This window comes from Corvus cornix, chromosome 5, assembly GCF_000738735.6.
Source record: "Corvus cornix cornix isolate S_Up_H32 chromosome 5, ASM73873v5, whole genome shotgun sequence".
Taxonomy (NCBI): domain Eukaryota; kingdom Metazoa; phylum Chordata; class Aves; order Passeriformes; family Corvidae; genus Corvus; species Corvus cornix.
The window spans coordinates 51,545,517-51,561,189 of record NC_046335.1 but is presented as its reverse complement, the minus strand read 5'-3'; the positions used below and the strand labels follow the sequence as shown (position 1 = coordinate 51,561,189).

The 15,673-nt window shown below is 43.9% G+C and overlaps 1 protein-coding gene across 8 annotated transcripts in view; it reads right to left on the bottom strand.

The window, feature by feature from the left end:
• TUB (TUB bipartite transcription factor) overlaps nucleotides 1–15,673 on the bottom strand; it is a 146,616-nt gene that overhangs the window by 74,647 nt on the left and 56,296 nt on the right. The window contains exon 1 of one of the 8 annotated variants that reach the window (XM_039552318.1): nucleotides 2,028–2,425. The exons of the other annotated variants lie outside the window; for them this stretch is intronic. Coding sequence (XP_039408252.1) covers nucleotides 2,028–2,065 — 38 coding nt within the window. The 5' untranslated portion in view covers nucleotides 2,066–2,425. Of the gene's footprint in view, nucleotides 1–2,027; nucleotides 2,426–15,673 lie in introns of those variants that run through there. 8 annotated transcript variants of the gene reach the window in all.

The window sequence follows — 15,673 nt, the reverse complement described above, 5'->3', positions numbered from 1 at the left end:
ACTTCAGAACAGAAGCGTGGTTTGGTCGCCTTTTGGTTTCGAGCAGTCCTCTGCAGTTTCTGACCATAAACACATCCTTAACGTTCAAGAATAACATTATATTAGAAAAGATACGAGTATCATTAAATCTGCGTTTCTCTGAAGATTTGCTGCTTTGCTTCCCTTTGCTTCTCTATGCTGCACTGAGCAGAAGTAAAGATGTTTTATTTCCTTCTTCAAGGCTACTGCTATAAAACCCCTCAGCAAAGTTTTGGCATTGGCCTCTGCAGAGCCTTGTGTACAGTGAGAGAACGGAGAAACTGTTCCACTGCTGCTGGGATGAGCCATGAACAGCTGTTCCTCTGGTATTTCTGTCCTCATTACAAGGCTTCAAATTGCATCAGAATGCATCCACTAGTCATTTTTGAAGCCTTATTGCCAATTCCTTACGTCTTTTCAGAACGCATGGGCTGGAAGTGCTATTGCAGAGTGTCAATATTCTCAGATTCATTGTAATCACATTTCTTTCTTTCTAATCCTTCTACTGATTTGAACTATGATGTGCACACATCAAAATAGCAGCTTTCCACTTGTGCAGCTATTGTGAGGTTTTTTTTCTATGTATTAATGAATGCTGTATTTGTGCTTGTGTTGCATTCACATGTTTGTGGCATACATCTGCTACAAACACTGTCATTGAAAATGTGGCAAACTATAACTGACCTGCTTAAACAGCTGTCTTTGTTTTAAAATGCACTCTGTACGTATTTCTAATTCCACGATTCTCTACCAACAACAAAAATAAAACGTTTATCACAGAATCAACCAGGTTGGAAAGGACCTCTGAAATCATCGAGTCCAACCTATGACCGAACATCACCTTGTCAACTAGACCACGGCACTGAGCGCCACATCCAGTCTTCCCTTAAACTCCTCCAGGGACGGTGACTCCGTCATCCCCCTGGGCAGCCCATTCCAATGCCCAATCACCCTTTCTGTGAAGAGCTTCTCAGTAACGTCCAACCTAAGCCTCCCCTGGCATACCTCAAGACTGTGTCCTCTCGTCCTATGTTACTGTATCTACCTTGTTTCATTTATAACCCAACAAATGAAACAAACGTGTTTTTTGTTGCATCCAGAGCACCTTGTTAAACCCCTCGTGATTTCCTTCTGTAAAATTCGGCTTGAAAAATTTACTTTAATGAAAACTAAATTTAAAAAAACCCCATAACGTTAACGTACTCCGAATAGCAGGTTCGGAAAGGGGTTTATTACTAGAACAGCCCATCCCGCCCGGAGCGAAATCTTTGGCTCGGCTTCCCCTCGGAGCGGCAAGTCTAACACAAACTATTCCCTCTTTCCAGCGGCAAACGCTCCCGCTCCACACGCGGGTGCTCGGGGCAGGGCAGGGCCGCGGGGCCGGGGAGGGCAGGGGGCTCCGCTGACGCACGGGGCTGCGGGGCCGCCGCCGCGCCGCGGCTCCCGTAGCTTATGGCAACGGCGGAGCCAATGGCAGCCGCGGGCCGGGCGCTGCCATGGCGATCCCGTTCCCCGCCATGGCGGCACCGCCGGCCGCGGCCGCCCCGCGCATCGCCCGCCCGCAGCCCCGCTCCCGGAGCCGCCGCCGGCGGGGGCAGTGCGGGCCCGGCCCCCGAGCCCGAGCCGCGGCAGCCGCCACCGACGGCGCAGCGCTCCGCCCGCCCGCCGGGGCCGCAGGGCAGGACAGCTCCGGGCTCTGCGCGCTCCCCGCGGGGCTGACAGCTCGCCCCGAGACCAGCCCCCGAACTTTGCGGAGCAGCACCGGTTCGAAGTTGGGAGGCGGGACCGGGCGCCCCTGCGGGGAGCGCCCGCACGGGCCGGCCCGCGATCCGCTGCGCCCGGCGGGACCCACCGCCGCCCCGCCGCGCTCCGGTGAGCGTCCGGCCGCCCCGGTCCCGCGACCGAGGCGCGGGCTCCGGCGGGGAGCCCTCGAGGGGCAGCGGCTCCTGCCCAGGGGCAGCCCCGCTGCCTCAGCCACACCCGCCTCCTCCCGCGGGGTCTCCCCCTACCTGTAAGGGATCCAGTCCGCCTGGTGCCGCGAACTCATCTCTCCCCGGCGACGCTGCCCGGAGCCGAGGAGGCGGACGCGGCCGCTGCTGCCCGAGTCGGAACCCGCCACGGCGCGGGCAGCATCCTCCGTCCGGGGCGGGGGCGGGCGGCGCGCCGGTTATCCCGGCAGCGGCCGCAGAAACATCCCCCCGGGGAGGGCTCCCAGCGGCGGGCCGGGCTGCATGGGGAGGGGGCGGCCGGGGGCAGCGGGAGGCGGCTCCCAGCCCTTCCTCCCTGCCCGGAGCGGCGGCTGAGTCGCACACCGGAGCGGGGAGGGGCGGGGGAAGGGCCAGCGGCGGGCAGGGAAAGGCAGGGCAGCAGCGCCGCGTCCCCGCTGCCGCTAGCCGCCCGCCCCCCCGCTGCCGCCGCCGCGCTCAGGCATCGCCCGGGCGAGGCGGGTCCCGCCGAGCCGAGCCGAGCCGCCCTCCGCGCAGGGCCCGCCCCTGCCCGGTCAGCCGCGCCGCCGCTGGGCATATGCGGGCTGCGCTCGGCTCGGCACAGCCCGGCACAACCCGCCCTGGCCTCGGCAGCGACCGAGCCATGAGTCGGGCGCTGGCCGGGCAACCCTCGCCTGAGCGGGGCGGGGAGAGGTGCGAGAAGAGCGCAGCCCAGCGCACCGCTACAACGTATAAATTGCAGCAACTCAACCCAAAATGGTCGAGGAACCACGGCCTGGGGGCTGTTAGTAAGAGCTTAACGCGGCCCTTGAGGTAAAATGCATGGTTTCGGTTTGCCAACAGCGGACTGATGCCTTGCGGTGATAAGAGCTTTTGGGATCTGGTGACTACAGCCGCCTCTGCTGGCCCTGGCACCGCCGCGAGCGCCGGCAGCTCTCCTGAGAAAACCATGGTGAAAAGCTGAGGCTGGCTGGAAGCAGAGCGCAGTCACGGCGCCCTGAGAAGCCCACCCTTCGCTACACGGGTGTCTTACAGGCCACCATCCTCTCAGCTCAACAAGACCAGCTCTGCTCCAGCTCTACAGCCACAGAAGTAAAGCCCTTTTAAACCATGTAAATCCCATGTCAGATTAGAAGCTTATACAGACTGTTCTGGACTGCATAGAAGAAACATGGCCTGAGGAAAAAAATTGTGAAAGATAAGGATTAATGAAAAATACAATCTCTATTTGCTTTGAATAATGCCAGTCTGACCCCTAGTATCTCACAAGTTTTGTTGTAGGTAACATTTGTGCTGCATATGGGGGAGATATTTAAAGAAAACTTATGAGTTTACTGAAGTAATCTTTTCTCCCAAAACAGGCGTTGGGAAATAAACAACCAAAGAGTTAAATGTGGCACTCACTGTACCTTGGAAAGGCTAAGATAGTGAGGGGCATCTTAGTGACAAAGATGGGAAGCTCTGACCTGCTAAGACATCCCCAAATTGCAACACTGGTCTTCTGCCTAATGTGTGAACTCATGTGGAAGAAGGGTACGGTACAGGTTATCCCATCACAAGGACTGCAGAATTAGAAGGAAAGATGAATAATTAGGGCTCTGGAAAGATGCACATCTTAGAAGAGAGGGGGGAAAAAAAAAAAAACAACTTGTTCACCTAAGAAAATAGAAATGGGGAGTTTCAAGGTACGTGCCTAGAAATGGTAGAAATAGTAGAACAGTAGAAAAAGAACCCTCATTTTGGGTTTATAGCATAAAAAACAAGGAGACTATTATAATTTAGCAAATTAGAAACAGATTGAAGGAGATACTTTTTCATGCAACATAACTCTGTAGTTGGGTTCACTACCAAAGATGATGGCTGGGGCCAAGAAGCCAGCAGAGTCAACAGAGGATGGCATGCATAGCAGGCAGCAGCAACGTTATCGTGTTCCTCACTGTCATGAACTGTTCAGAGGCTATTTTGTTTTAAATCCAGAAACCAGAATTTAAACCTTTTCCAGAAGTCCAAATGAGATCAGCTTTTAAGGAAGAATTCTCTCATATCCCTACAAGTAAAATGTTTTGCTGCTTTCTTGACCAGTCTCAGGCACTGGATTCAACAGTCCTCCCTCCATTCCAGTCAGGCACAGCCTGGAGCTGGAAAGCAACGGGCTTCACCACCACCTGGCAGTGTTATTAGCATGAGGAGGCGGCCGAGGAGAGATTCCCATCTCCTGGTACTAAGCTGCATGCTTTTTAAGCACTGAGGCTTCTGTGGAAGAGATGAAAGGTGAAAGAAGAGCTTCATGTCTTCAGGGACAAAAGTTCTCAAGACTGATGATTAAAATACCTGTTTTCAAAAAGCCATAAACATAAAGGTTGGTAGATGAGCAAATGCACACACATCAAAAAGATGCCTCTGAACTTTGGAGTGATATAAAATATGGAAGTGCTTTACTGCCATTTAACAGCCCAAGACCATGTTTGTATTCACAGATACAAAGCATAGGGGGTGTTCAAAATGGGAGACTGCCAGGGTGCCCTGAAAGATGGGTATGCACAGAGCATAGTGTCCATCTAGGGAAAGCTGACAGAGGAGAAGAAAGATAAGGACTATTTCATGGGGAGAAGGGGAAAACAATTCTCTGATATTTTATCTGCTTTTGAATGGCTTGCTTATGCCTCCAACCCTTCCCCATCCTCCCCCACCCCGATTCTTCTTCCTTCCTTTACCAGCTTTGGTAAATACATTTTATACAGTTTCACTGTCCAGCTTTGGTTCTTTCTCACCAGCAATACTCTGCCTCCATTTCTGAAGCAGGTGAGTGGAGCGGAAAGGTGAACACCAGCCCTCTGCAGCTGGCAGCGTTAAGAGCAGGGTTACTGCACATCTCTAACTCTGAGCAGGGTCACAACTCACCAGCCTTCTGTGGACATCCGTCTGCTTTGTCTGTATGGCACACAGAGCTATCTCGGAATGACAGGGCAAGTGTTACAGAAAAATCCTTGTCAGGAGGATGACTGAGGTGTTCATTTTACTGTGTAACAAGCCTCGAGATTGCCCTTGAGGTGCAGATCCATTCACTGGCATCTTTAGTAATTCTCAGCAGCTCAGGGAAGACCTGGCTTCATACATACAGGTTTCCCCAAGCACTAAAACAACAAAACCCAGGAAAAAGCACCAGCACGTAACAAATAGCCCTGACATACAACTGTGATTTCTAGGTGCTCTCTGTGAATAGAGCTGTACTTCTAAAAATCCATGTCTAATTAGTTTCAGATGCCAGCCTGATGGGCAAGGCAGTCTGTTAGAAAAACCGTGCTTTAAAGGTTCAAGGACCGATACATGAAACAGTAGCAACGCAGATGCAAACCTGTCTCCTCCACTGCCAAACACGTCTCACTAAGCAACATCTCTGTCTACATACAGTCTGCCATCTTTCCAATTATCCCTGTTTTGTCCTCTGTGTAAAATAAGTGTCCCACTAATACATTTTTATATTGAGGTGATGAATAATACAACACAACTGTATCTAACAGTTGAAAACACCTGCATTTGCAACTGAAAGCCTTCTGGCAATCTGGGTAGAGAGCAAGACATCAAAGCAGAAGCACTGTTGAAAGGGAGTCTGGAGAACCTAAGAAAGCAGTAAAATATGAAACTGATGTAAGCTCTTTCCTAAATGTACAGATTCATTACTTTTAAGTTTTAATTTTCCCATGACGGGGAAATTAATTTTTTTTATTGTTCAGCCCATTAAAAAAAAATAAAGGTAGTAAATGTATATACTGATTTGAAAAAGCACATAGAGTGTCTTTTATAGAGTGGTTTTTATCTGTCTTATTCCTTTGTTTCTCTTTGCAGGTCCACTGTTACATCTGCTCTGCCGAGCACAGCACTGTTCAGAGCTTGTGTGCTACAGACAGAAAGGCCTGCGTGTTGTGTGCCTTAGGTTTCCTACACTTCAGAGCTGCTACAGTAGGCTCAGAATATGTATTGAATTAAATTCCTGCCTCGTTTGCCATTTTAGCTGACCTAGAAAAACGCTGATTTTAGGAAAGGGAAAGTATAGTAACGAACTCCATAACCCATCCAGGGTTTGTGCTGGGGTGTAACACACATTCTAACTCACAGTTCCTAACCCATTCGAAAGACATCTGAGAGACTAAAACAATCCTTACTTTTTAGGTCTCTTAAAAGGGCAAAAGCTGCCAGTTTGTTGCCTCTGGGTCAGCTCAAGCACAATGCAGAAACACTTCTATCTAGCCTTTTAAATCTTAGAGTAACACAAACAGAACAGATTTGGCAAAAATGTGTAAAGATTCTGAGCTTTAATTCATTGGCTTGAGCTTTTCTAATTTTAAGCTCCAACTGACAAGGAATAATGAAGGATGTGTTTGTGCTGGCATGGCTACAGAAGTGGTTGTTTAGATTTTTCCATTCCAATGTATCTAGAATCGAGCAATCATATTTGAAGTAAAACCACACCAAATAATATTTATCTCTACTCTTTACAAACCTGGAGTCCCTAAAAACGTTCATGGCTTTTTCTGTATAAAGCTCAGATCAGTTGTGAGCATATCTAGGATATTTTGTTTGCCTGTTTGAAAATCAAGCCGTGGAACTAACCAAGACCAGATGCAAAAGCTGAAGGTTTTGTATAATGAGCTGATATTCATCAGGGTCAGTGGATTTCTTCCCAAGCAGTAAGTTCTGAAATGCGCTGAATCAAATTCAGAATAAAATCCAGGGATGATAGCAAGGATATTAAAATTTTCCAAAATAAAAAAGAAAATGCTCTCAAAAAGTGAAAGAAATCATAGCCCTGAGTGATAATTTTGGCCATAAACACTTCAGTAACAGCAAAGACCTGACAGAGGTAATTCTGCTCATTGTTGTTGTCTTTGGATGAGGTTTATGCCAAGTTCACTGTCATTGTGCCTTAAACAGAAAGAAGCCCAGGTTAGATCTTATTTCCCTAGTAAGAAAAAAAAAAAAAAAAAGCATTAATTTTGGTATTCCAATTTCAACTACAACAAGAAAATTTTATTAGAAAGGTGAACAATTTGGAAATGAAGCTCCAGGGAGGAAACAGATTGATACATGAAAGACTAATTGCAGCCTTTACATGGTTGATCCTCTCCTTCTCTCCATAAAAGCTCACCTTTCCTTATTGCATTTCATCTATTCTCATTTCAATAAGTACATTCCTGCTTCTCTGTTGTGAGACTGTGAAGTATAAATACTTATCAGTAACACCCTGAAATAAAATCTATTCTGCAATAACAGAATAGAGTTCCCTTGCCACCTAGAGCAATTTTTCACTTTAGTCACTTCAGTTTGAACTTGCCTAGCTCCAGGAGATCCTGTCTAATCCCAGTTTCTTTAACAGTTAATATCAAGATGACACCTACATCTACACATTCCTATAGAATAGGAGAGTATGAGAAAATGCTAACTTTTGAGGAGTGAAAGCTGTTAAGCTCCCTTTGCCAGAAATCAAACCTCATATATCACTGTCCTTGTGTGGGTGGCCTGCTTTCAACAATGGTGGCCTGTTTTCAACACCTTCTAAAGAAGTTTTAATTCAGTCTGGTACCATATCCTGTAACAGACTCAGCATCTCTCAAAATCTTGCACTGGGTACATCCAATGTTCTTATTTCCCAGTGTAAGTAATAAAACCTGTTACTGAGGTGAAAACAATGTGACTGGTGCACATAAAGTCACTGAAACTTGAGTGAGAGCTCCTGCCGTCTTTGGAATTGTTGTCCCACTGAACAATTACCTAAATCCAGTGGGGCTGCTAGAAGCAGATTCTGTTCTACAGTCCCTTCAGACTCCCTGTTTGACTGCCCTCTAACATGATTCCTGTGTCTTGATACATAAAGTGATTGTTCATGAAGGATGAATTTTATGATGACAGTGCTTAAATACAAAATTGGACAATCCTATGCCATTTCAGCATACTAGAGGTTTCTCAGAGCTGTGTACAGCAATTCTGATAATCTCCAAGAATGGAGACTCTGCAGCTTCTTTGGGCAGCCTGAACTGCTGTTTGACCAGTGTTGCAGTCAGAAGGTGTTGCCTTAGCTTTAAATCAAATTTCCTCTATTTCCCAGTTACTCATTTTGTTTCTCTGAGCTAAGATTCATCATTTTTCACTCAGACAGCAAGAGGGGAACATATTGTATCTCCCTTTGTCCTCATGGTAAGTGTAGAGGACCCTGAGGTGTCCTTCCAGGAAAAAAGTAGGCTCTTCCAATTTAGACTGGGAGAGCCATGCTGAAAATTCTTGCAAGCTGTTAGCAAATGGTAGCATGTCTTATCCTGCTGAAAGGATAGATCTCAAACTGTTTCTTCATATTAAATAGTCCTTTAGCAGCATGGTGAGGAAGCAACTGTACTTAAAACAGCAAAACCCCAGGATTAATCTAAAGCTAAGCACATCCTTCATAGCTGTTCTGTGAAAGTGTGCCTAGGAATTACTTCCAGTTATTGTAAAAAAAAAAACAAAAAAAAACCCAAAAAACAAACTCTAACATTGAAATTATACATCTAAGACTGTCTACCCAGCTGAGAGTTTAGTTTTAAATGTTCATACTTAGCTGTGGGGGAGTGAAACAAGAAGCCAAACAAAATCCTGCGTAATCTCAGGGATGTTTCCATTTCGCAGATAGTTCAAACTCAGATGTGACTTATCTGCCCTTAAAAGCTGTTAACTTCACCTGACAATGAGCCAGAAAATTGAAATGCTCCCAGCAGAACTTGTAAGTAGAACCAGAAGTCCTTTGCCATTGGTGCTCGTTTGGAACATCACAATTATGACCTTCTCATTTTATACCCTCTAGATTTCTTCCATCAAACATGATTACTCAAAGAAGTCAGTTTATTTTAGAAAAAAAGGGAAAAAAAGAGCCTCAGCTTTTGAGAGAATTAATGTTCCATTACACTTTAGCACAGAGCTGCAATCAAATTAAAATGAGGTTGAGTTCACTGTACAAAGTAAAAAGATTTGAATGGTTTTGTTTGGAATCAAAGCAGCTGGAAAATTGAAAACTAGCTTTAGAATAGCTGAGCATTTTTATAGCCAGAAAACATTCTACAGTCTTCAAAGTCTTCAGATTATATTTAAGATTAAATGGTATCAAGTTATTATTTTTGTTTGCTTTCTTTAAAATGATCTAGCGAGTAAAACTTTTCGAAAGGCGCAGGAACAAGCATTTAAATTATTGTTCTTCTGTACTCTTTCCAGTAGAATGGGGTAAATATATTTCATCTTGCAATGGAAACACCTGCTTTTCCTTCAGAATTTATACAACTTATCAAGTTGGCTTACGGCAATCACCTGCACTTGTGGCCAATCTGTGACACTACTCGTAATATGACTGCTTTACATCATCTTTGTAATGCCATAAAATGTCACATTCACATTAGAGGTGATAAACTGAGGCAAGAGCTACATTGTTTGGTTTGGCTGCAGCTGTACAGAAAGCCTCTGGAAAAGCTGGGAAATGATCAGTTGATCTTCCCCGAAACACCCACCCCCAGCGCATACAAATTAGATTCTGGGTAGCCTGTGCCAGGCGCTTTCCGAGTCCTCCATATTTGCCAGTACAAGGACAAGATGAGAGCCTTGCTTACTCAGTGTTTCCCTAAATTACAATCTAATGCAACTGGTAATAATTTCAAATACACAGATACACTAAATTAACTTAAACTGCTGGCTGAGAATTTCTGTTTGCAAACGCTGTTAATGTTATTGATTTCTGCACACAGTTTTTCACTTTACCTCGATAGATGACTGAAGCCGTGGCCAAATAGCTCAACGTAAGCTAAATGTGAGACACTGTGTTCAATAATGTGGTCCAGCCTAAAGACCCTTTTATTCTGTGTTTCAGCATGTTCTTATAAAATGCGTTATTTCACTGTTTGCCAGGTAACATGGCTGTCAAGGTTTACCAGTTCTTTGCTGGGCAGCTCCCAGCTTCCACTGGAGAATGCCAGGGCAGGATTTTTTTGTCTGCCGATACATTAAAGTAAGACTTCCACTTTAAAAAATTAAGCTCTTCAAAGAGACTTCTCCTCCATGGCAGAAGATAAGGTAAAGCAACATTTCTTATGTAATTTTGTGACAAGAATTAAAAACAAAGATCAATGAAATAGTTTACATCTCTGTGGTAAACACTGTATAAAAATCACATGGATACAAAATTATCTCACCCTGTGCAGATTATTATGGTGCCTTTTCCTGGTCTTAAAATCTAAGAGGCATACACAGTTAGAAGGGGAAAAGGGATTTTACCTTGGTATTTATTTTAAGGATCCTTAGGTGCACCATGTCCAGGTCGAATGCACCCCAATACACACTGCCATGCACACCCCCGAAAGATCTGGTCTGACGTTATAGGTCTTACTAAATAGCATATCTATCAAAGATTCCCCAATGAGAGGCTCGAGTGAGCCCCCCTCCTCAAGGAACCTTCCCCTGGATGGTTCTGTCTTAGTTTACAGAGTGTGTTTTGGGGAGGACCTTGGGGTCTACCTACCTATCCCTCTACCTATGAAGCTTCTAAAATGTTTAGTCTCCTAGCCTGACAAACAAGTCCAAGAATGTAGGCAAAAAAGCACTAAAGACTACAGAAGTTGTAAAAAGGTATAAAAGGGGTTTAAAAGAAAAGGTAAAAGATCATCATGGCATCAATTATACAAGGAGATGACTGTGTGACATCTTTTTCTTCATTTTGTTTTGCATGAACCAATCTTCTTTTTTAGTCTCCCAGACCCTTTTTAGACAACATCCACTTTCTCTGAAATTATTGTAGGTAGATATTTACAGATATTCTATTTAATATCCAACTCAGGAATTGCTACTTTGACTCCTTGGGATTTCTTCACACCTCCTTATCAGTGACAGTTCCATGTGCTTCTTCCAAGCCAAATCCTGTTAGGCTTTCCTTCCATGAATACCACATTTTCCCTTCTATCCTTCTGGCTGTGTCCATGTGCCAAACACTGTTATTCCAGTCTGGGTCATAACATCAGTAACATGAGTGCAGCCATGCCTTTCAACCCCCCTTCAGGTGCAGCAAGTTACAAATTATCCCTGCCTGAAAGCAGGGATGATTCCAGCTTCACGCGAAATGTATTATTTATGACTAAATCAAAAGGAGACTGTGAGAACAACACAACTCTCCTTCAGTGAATGTGCAGGTACAGTGCATGCTATGGAGAATAAGAAACCAGGGAGACGATCTGAACTGGGAAAAGATATGATGCATTCACTTTAAAAAAAAAAAGAATTATGTAAGCTTAGTCACAAGGCTGGATTTAATGAGAGGGCTGGCAAGAGGAAAAAGGTAAAGGGCATGAGAGAACTTGGGATGTCAGAATCTGTGAGTGCCTTCCTGCTGGTACCACCCATCATTCCCATTCCTGCAGGAGCAATGTGGGAGTGTCTCAGTTTACATTTCTTCCTTTCACAGCTCTGTCTCATTCTTTTGAATTTAAAGAATTAAGATTCTTCAGGAAAGATGGAAGTTCAGGTCTTCAGGAAGGGATTTTTCTGTCTCTACGGTACTGTTCCACCTGCCCCTGGACAGCACAATTAACCTCTGAAGGTCAGCACGCTTTGAGTGGAAGAGTTGCAAGAAGGAATTGGAAAGAGCTGGGGGGAAGAAGGCATTATAAAAGCCACCAGATTTCCTGCATTTACTAAGAGCCTGTTCAAAAACCACTGATGGCCCTTTTCCCAGAAAACAGTAGTATATTTAGCTGTGTTCTATATACATATAATGTATGTACATGTTGTACCTCTAGCACCCATAATGAAGCATTTGTACATGCTGGATGGCACAGGCCATCAGTAGTTTAAATTATATACATATATATATATGTATATATCTCCTGCTATACCTACTGTGTGGTTCTGCTCCCTCTCATGGAGTCCAAATTTAACAGTGTCCTTGAGAACCCACTGTGCCCAAAGTGCTGCCTCTTCCTCAGGAAATGCTGAGCAGTTTCCTCATTCTGACTTTTGCTATTTATTGATCCTTGTCCACACTGTCTTCCTTTACATTAGGAGAGAGGTAATGTAACAGTCTGTTTGCAGCCAGTGCTGCATTGTACTTGAGTATGAGAGAGATGTCCTGAGACATACAGACCTAGAGAAATTCCCCTTCTGTGCCTCTTGGCATGTTTTCCAGGTTAACTCTCTACCAGACCCAGCTTAACAAGAAGACCCTTCCTGTATTACAGAAATATCAAAGCAAAAGCAGAACTCAGAGGAGGAATTTAAATCAAGGAGAAACAGAAAAAAACACAGACAATCCAGAAAACACTGAAAAAGTTAATGAAGGTGTAATAGGCAAATGGTCATGGAAAAGGAGAGAACAAGACAGAGGGGGAAATTATTTAAAAATAAACACAGAGAAGGGGAGACTCAGGTCTAAAAGACAGAATTGGAGTTAATGGACTAAATACAGTCTGAAACTACACACAAAAGGTCTATATATCAGCAGGCTGGGGCAGGGGGGAACCCACAACAACGGAAAGTGTCCAAAAATACCACATACTGTAATAGGATCCTGGAGTAAGTAATCAATTAGAAAAGTGTGACAGATTACATATGCAAAGGGATGTGGCACCTGAAGTAGACAGAAGCAGCTGGTGGGTATTGATATGTCTTTTTTCTTATTTTCCAACTTCTTACTGCTTCATGGCAATGAATTTTGTTGCACAGCACATGCCAGTCATATGGTAAATGAGCAACACTTGAAAGGAAACATACTGCATGTTTTTCTGAACAGCAGATTTGACTTCAGATTGTCTTCCAAAAACAAATCAGTTTGTAAAAAAATATATTTTGGTGCTAACTTCTGCTGAAAGTGCCCAGCCTCTCAGAGTGCCACGTGTTTCCCTGCTGTTTGCCTCAGCTGTCAAAAACCACTTGAAGAGTTCCTGGCTTTCCCTTTGCTACTCACGTTGTGTGCAGGCATTTCAACTGACCTAAATGTATTATTACATTGAAATAAGACACTCTAGGGCAGACTCAGATGAAAATTATGTTTCATAGGGAAGCAATTGGCAATAAATAGACATTTCCAGAATTTTCATTGGAATTGGTGGAACTATTTATGCAAATGTATCCTGTGGTCAGCCTGACATCATCAGGGTAGGGGTTCTGAGAGGAAGAAAACCCAAGCCTCAAGATGTATTATACAATGTTCTCCTAATCTCAGTAAGTGCCATCTTTCCCTTATACAATTTTTAATTATTTGCAAGTAACTCTGGGTGTTTAGAGAAAATTGTTCATTAATTCAAATATTTGGAAGATCAGAGACTGTCATTTTCCTCTAAATGAAACCTTTGACTTATCTAAATAAGAGAAAGAATACTGGAAAGTTTTTAGGCTTTCCTATTGGCATCCTGCTTAACAAAACTTTGCTGTCCACCAGTGAAATTTTAGGGTGACAGTACAACAGAGGCTGCTTCTGTGTATTTATCTGCTACCCTGAGATCAGTGTGCTTTACTCCTGCAGAATAGCAGCTGTAAAAAATATTGAGTGGTATGAGTACTCCTGCCTGCTTACATGACACAGGCACAATCTGACCAAACTTAAAATGGAAAGTCTGGGCTCTTTTAACACCTACCAATCAATGAGTCACAGAATATAACTTATTTTCATTCCCCACTGACATGAAGTGAATTCTAAGCAGGTACGGAGGGAGATGCCAGGTTTTCAGCATCACACATTTCTTTCCAAAGGTGCTCGAGTTACATTTCATCTTGTGATCAGCTGCATCTCTGAAGCAATCTATCTTCCCCTTTATTTAAAAGAAAATATTCATGAGAAAAGGTAGTGTTATGAACACCTGTAGTCCCTGAAGAGTAAGAGAACTCCAGGCATCAAAGCAAAGCATCAAAAGAGGCAGCAACCTGCCATTTAATTGCAGGAGCACATGAGATTGAATTTCAGCTGAATGAGTCCAGGACCTGATTATGTGATTTTGAACAAGTCACCTCACCCTTAGGTCTCTCTTTCCTTACGCAATGTTTGCAGTATAAACACACAAGGTGGCCAGAGTGTGATGCAGGACAGCCCCCAGATGTGTTTGTCTGCCCTTGCAGTGCCATTATCTGTAGGAGGAGCTGTGCAAAACAAACAAAGCAAACGTGGAAAATAAATTAAATCACTTATTCTAAGGTTAACTTGTAAGCCATCATAGTTTAAGTAAGTTAAAATCTGTGAGGTTTTGGGGAAGGCCCAAATCACTGATGTGCCTATGAGGTACTCAGTCTTGAGTTACTAAAGATACTGGAAAGACCAGAATCCAGAGGTTATTCTGAACACATCCAGTTGGAAGTGGCAACTTCCCTTAAGAAGACCTGCAAAATTCCAGCAGCCACTGGGCACAATGGACTGAAAGCAAGCTGGGGATTAGACTCCTTCCATTCATCGTTGTAGTGAGATACACACTGAAAATTCCTTCAGGCAAAAGATTAGCACATGCAATCCTCCTCAGAAGTGCCTGTAAATTACAGATTATGTGCATCAAAATAATACTAAAATAGAGATACTACTTGCACAGAGCTGAAAATCTCTTTTCTGACAATGCTTCTGATAATCTATAACTTCGCTAACTCACCTTAAAATAAGAACAAACCCCACTGTGCCATTATATAAAGGCTCATGGAAGCTATATGGCTCCCAAGCTCCTCACATTTCTCCAGAAGAAAGATTTTTACTTTAGCCCAATCTCTGCCATGAGTAAAAGATTTTCTTAAGGGTAGCAAAAAATGGAAGGTGCAGAGGGAGCAAAACATTTTCTTAGCAAAATGTTTTCTAGCCCAAATATCCTGGGGCACCTGAGGGGACAGACCTGCCAGCCTTAATGTCTGAGGAGCTGTCTTGCCTGGCCATTTGACTGTCTCAGAGGTTTCACCTGCTGCCCTCCCCTCTGTCATTGCCCAAGACATTGTCAAAGATGTATCTGGAGGTACAGAGGGGCAAGGACCAGACGAAACTGTGAACTGAGTTTGCACCAACAAACGACATTTTCTTGTGACTACACCCCAGCTTCCATCACCCTGTCATCCAGAGCTAATGCCAAGTACTTTCATTCAGTTCATTCTCATCTTGCATTTAATATTGATCTTTTTCTACAAAGTAGTTCCCCATTATACGTGCAGAGGGAAAGGGGAAGTGTGGACTAACATTTGCACAAGCAGATATGTTGCAGGGGAAGATCATAATTTATTTATTGGTTTGAGTCTGAATAGCTTCATCTGAACTAATAACTCTCCTAAGTTCATTCTGTGTGTGATTTACTCTGACAGACAAATTAGTAAGTATAAAGAGATGGATAGAGCAGCCAAAACCTTTTCCATTTCAGTTTCAAGAAAATATATCTTCTACATAATAGCAAAACATTGAACAAGAGAATAAAATTCAAAGCTAAGCAATTGAAAACTCAGGTTAAATCACCTCTTTCGCTAACCAGCTCTGCATAAGTGTTTTATGAAAAGTACAGAGCCAAGCTCAGTTCCTGGATAAAACCTATAATTATTTTATAAAGACATATAGTAATTGAGGATGATTCAGAGATAGGTGAAGAAATAGCAGCTGTATCAATCTTCAGGGAAACAGTTCACAGAACTACATTTTTAAAGACTCCTCAAGGGCAACTGCTAGCTATAGTCCATCTGTTCATAAAAATCAAAATGAG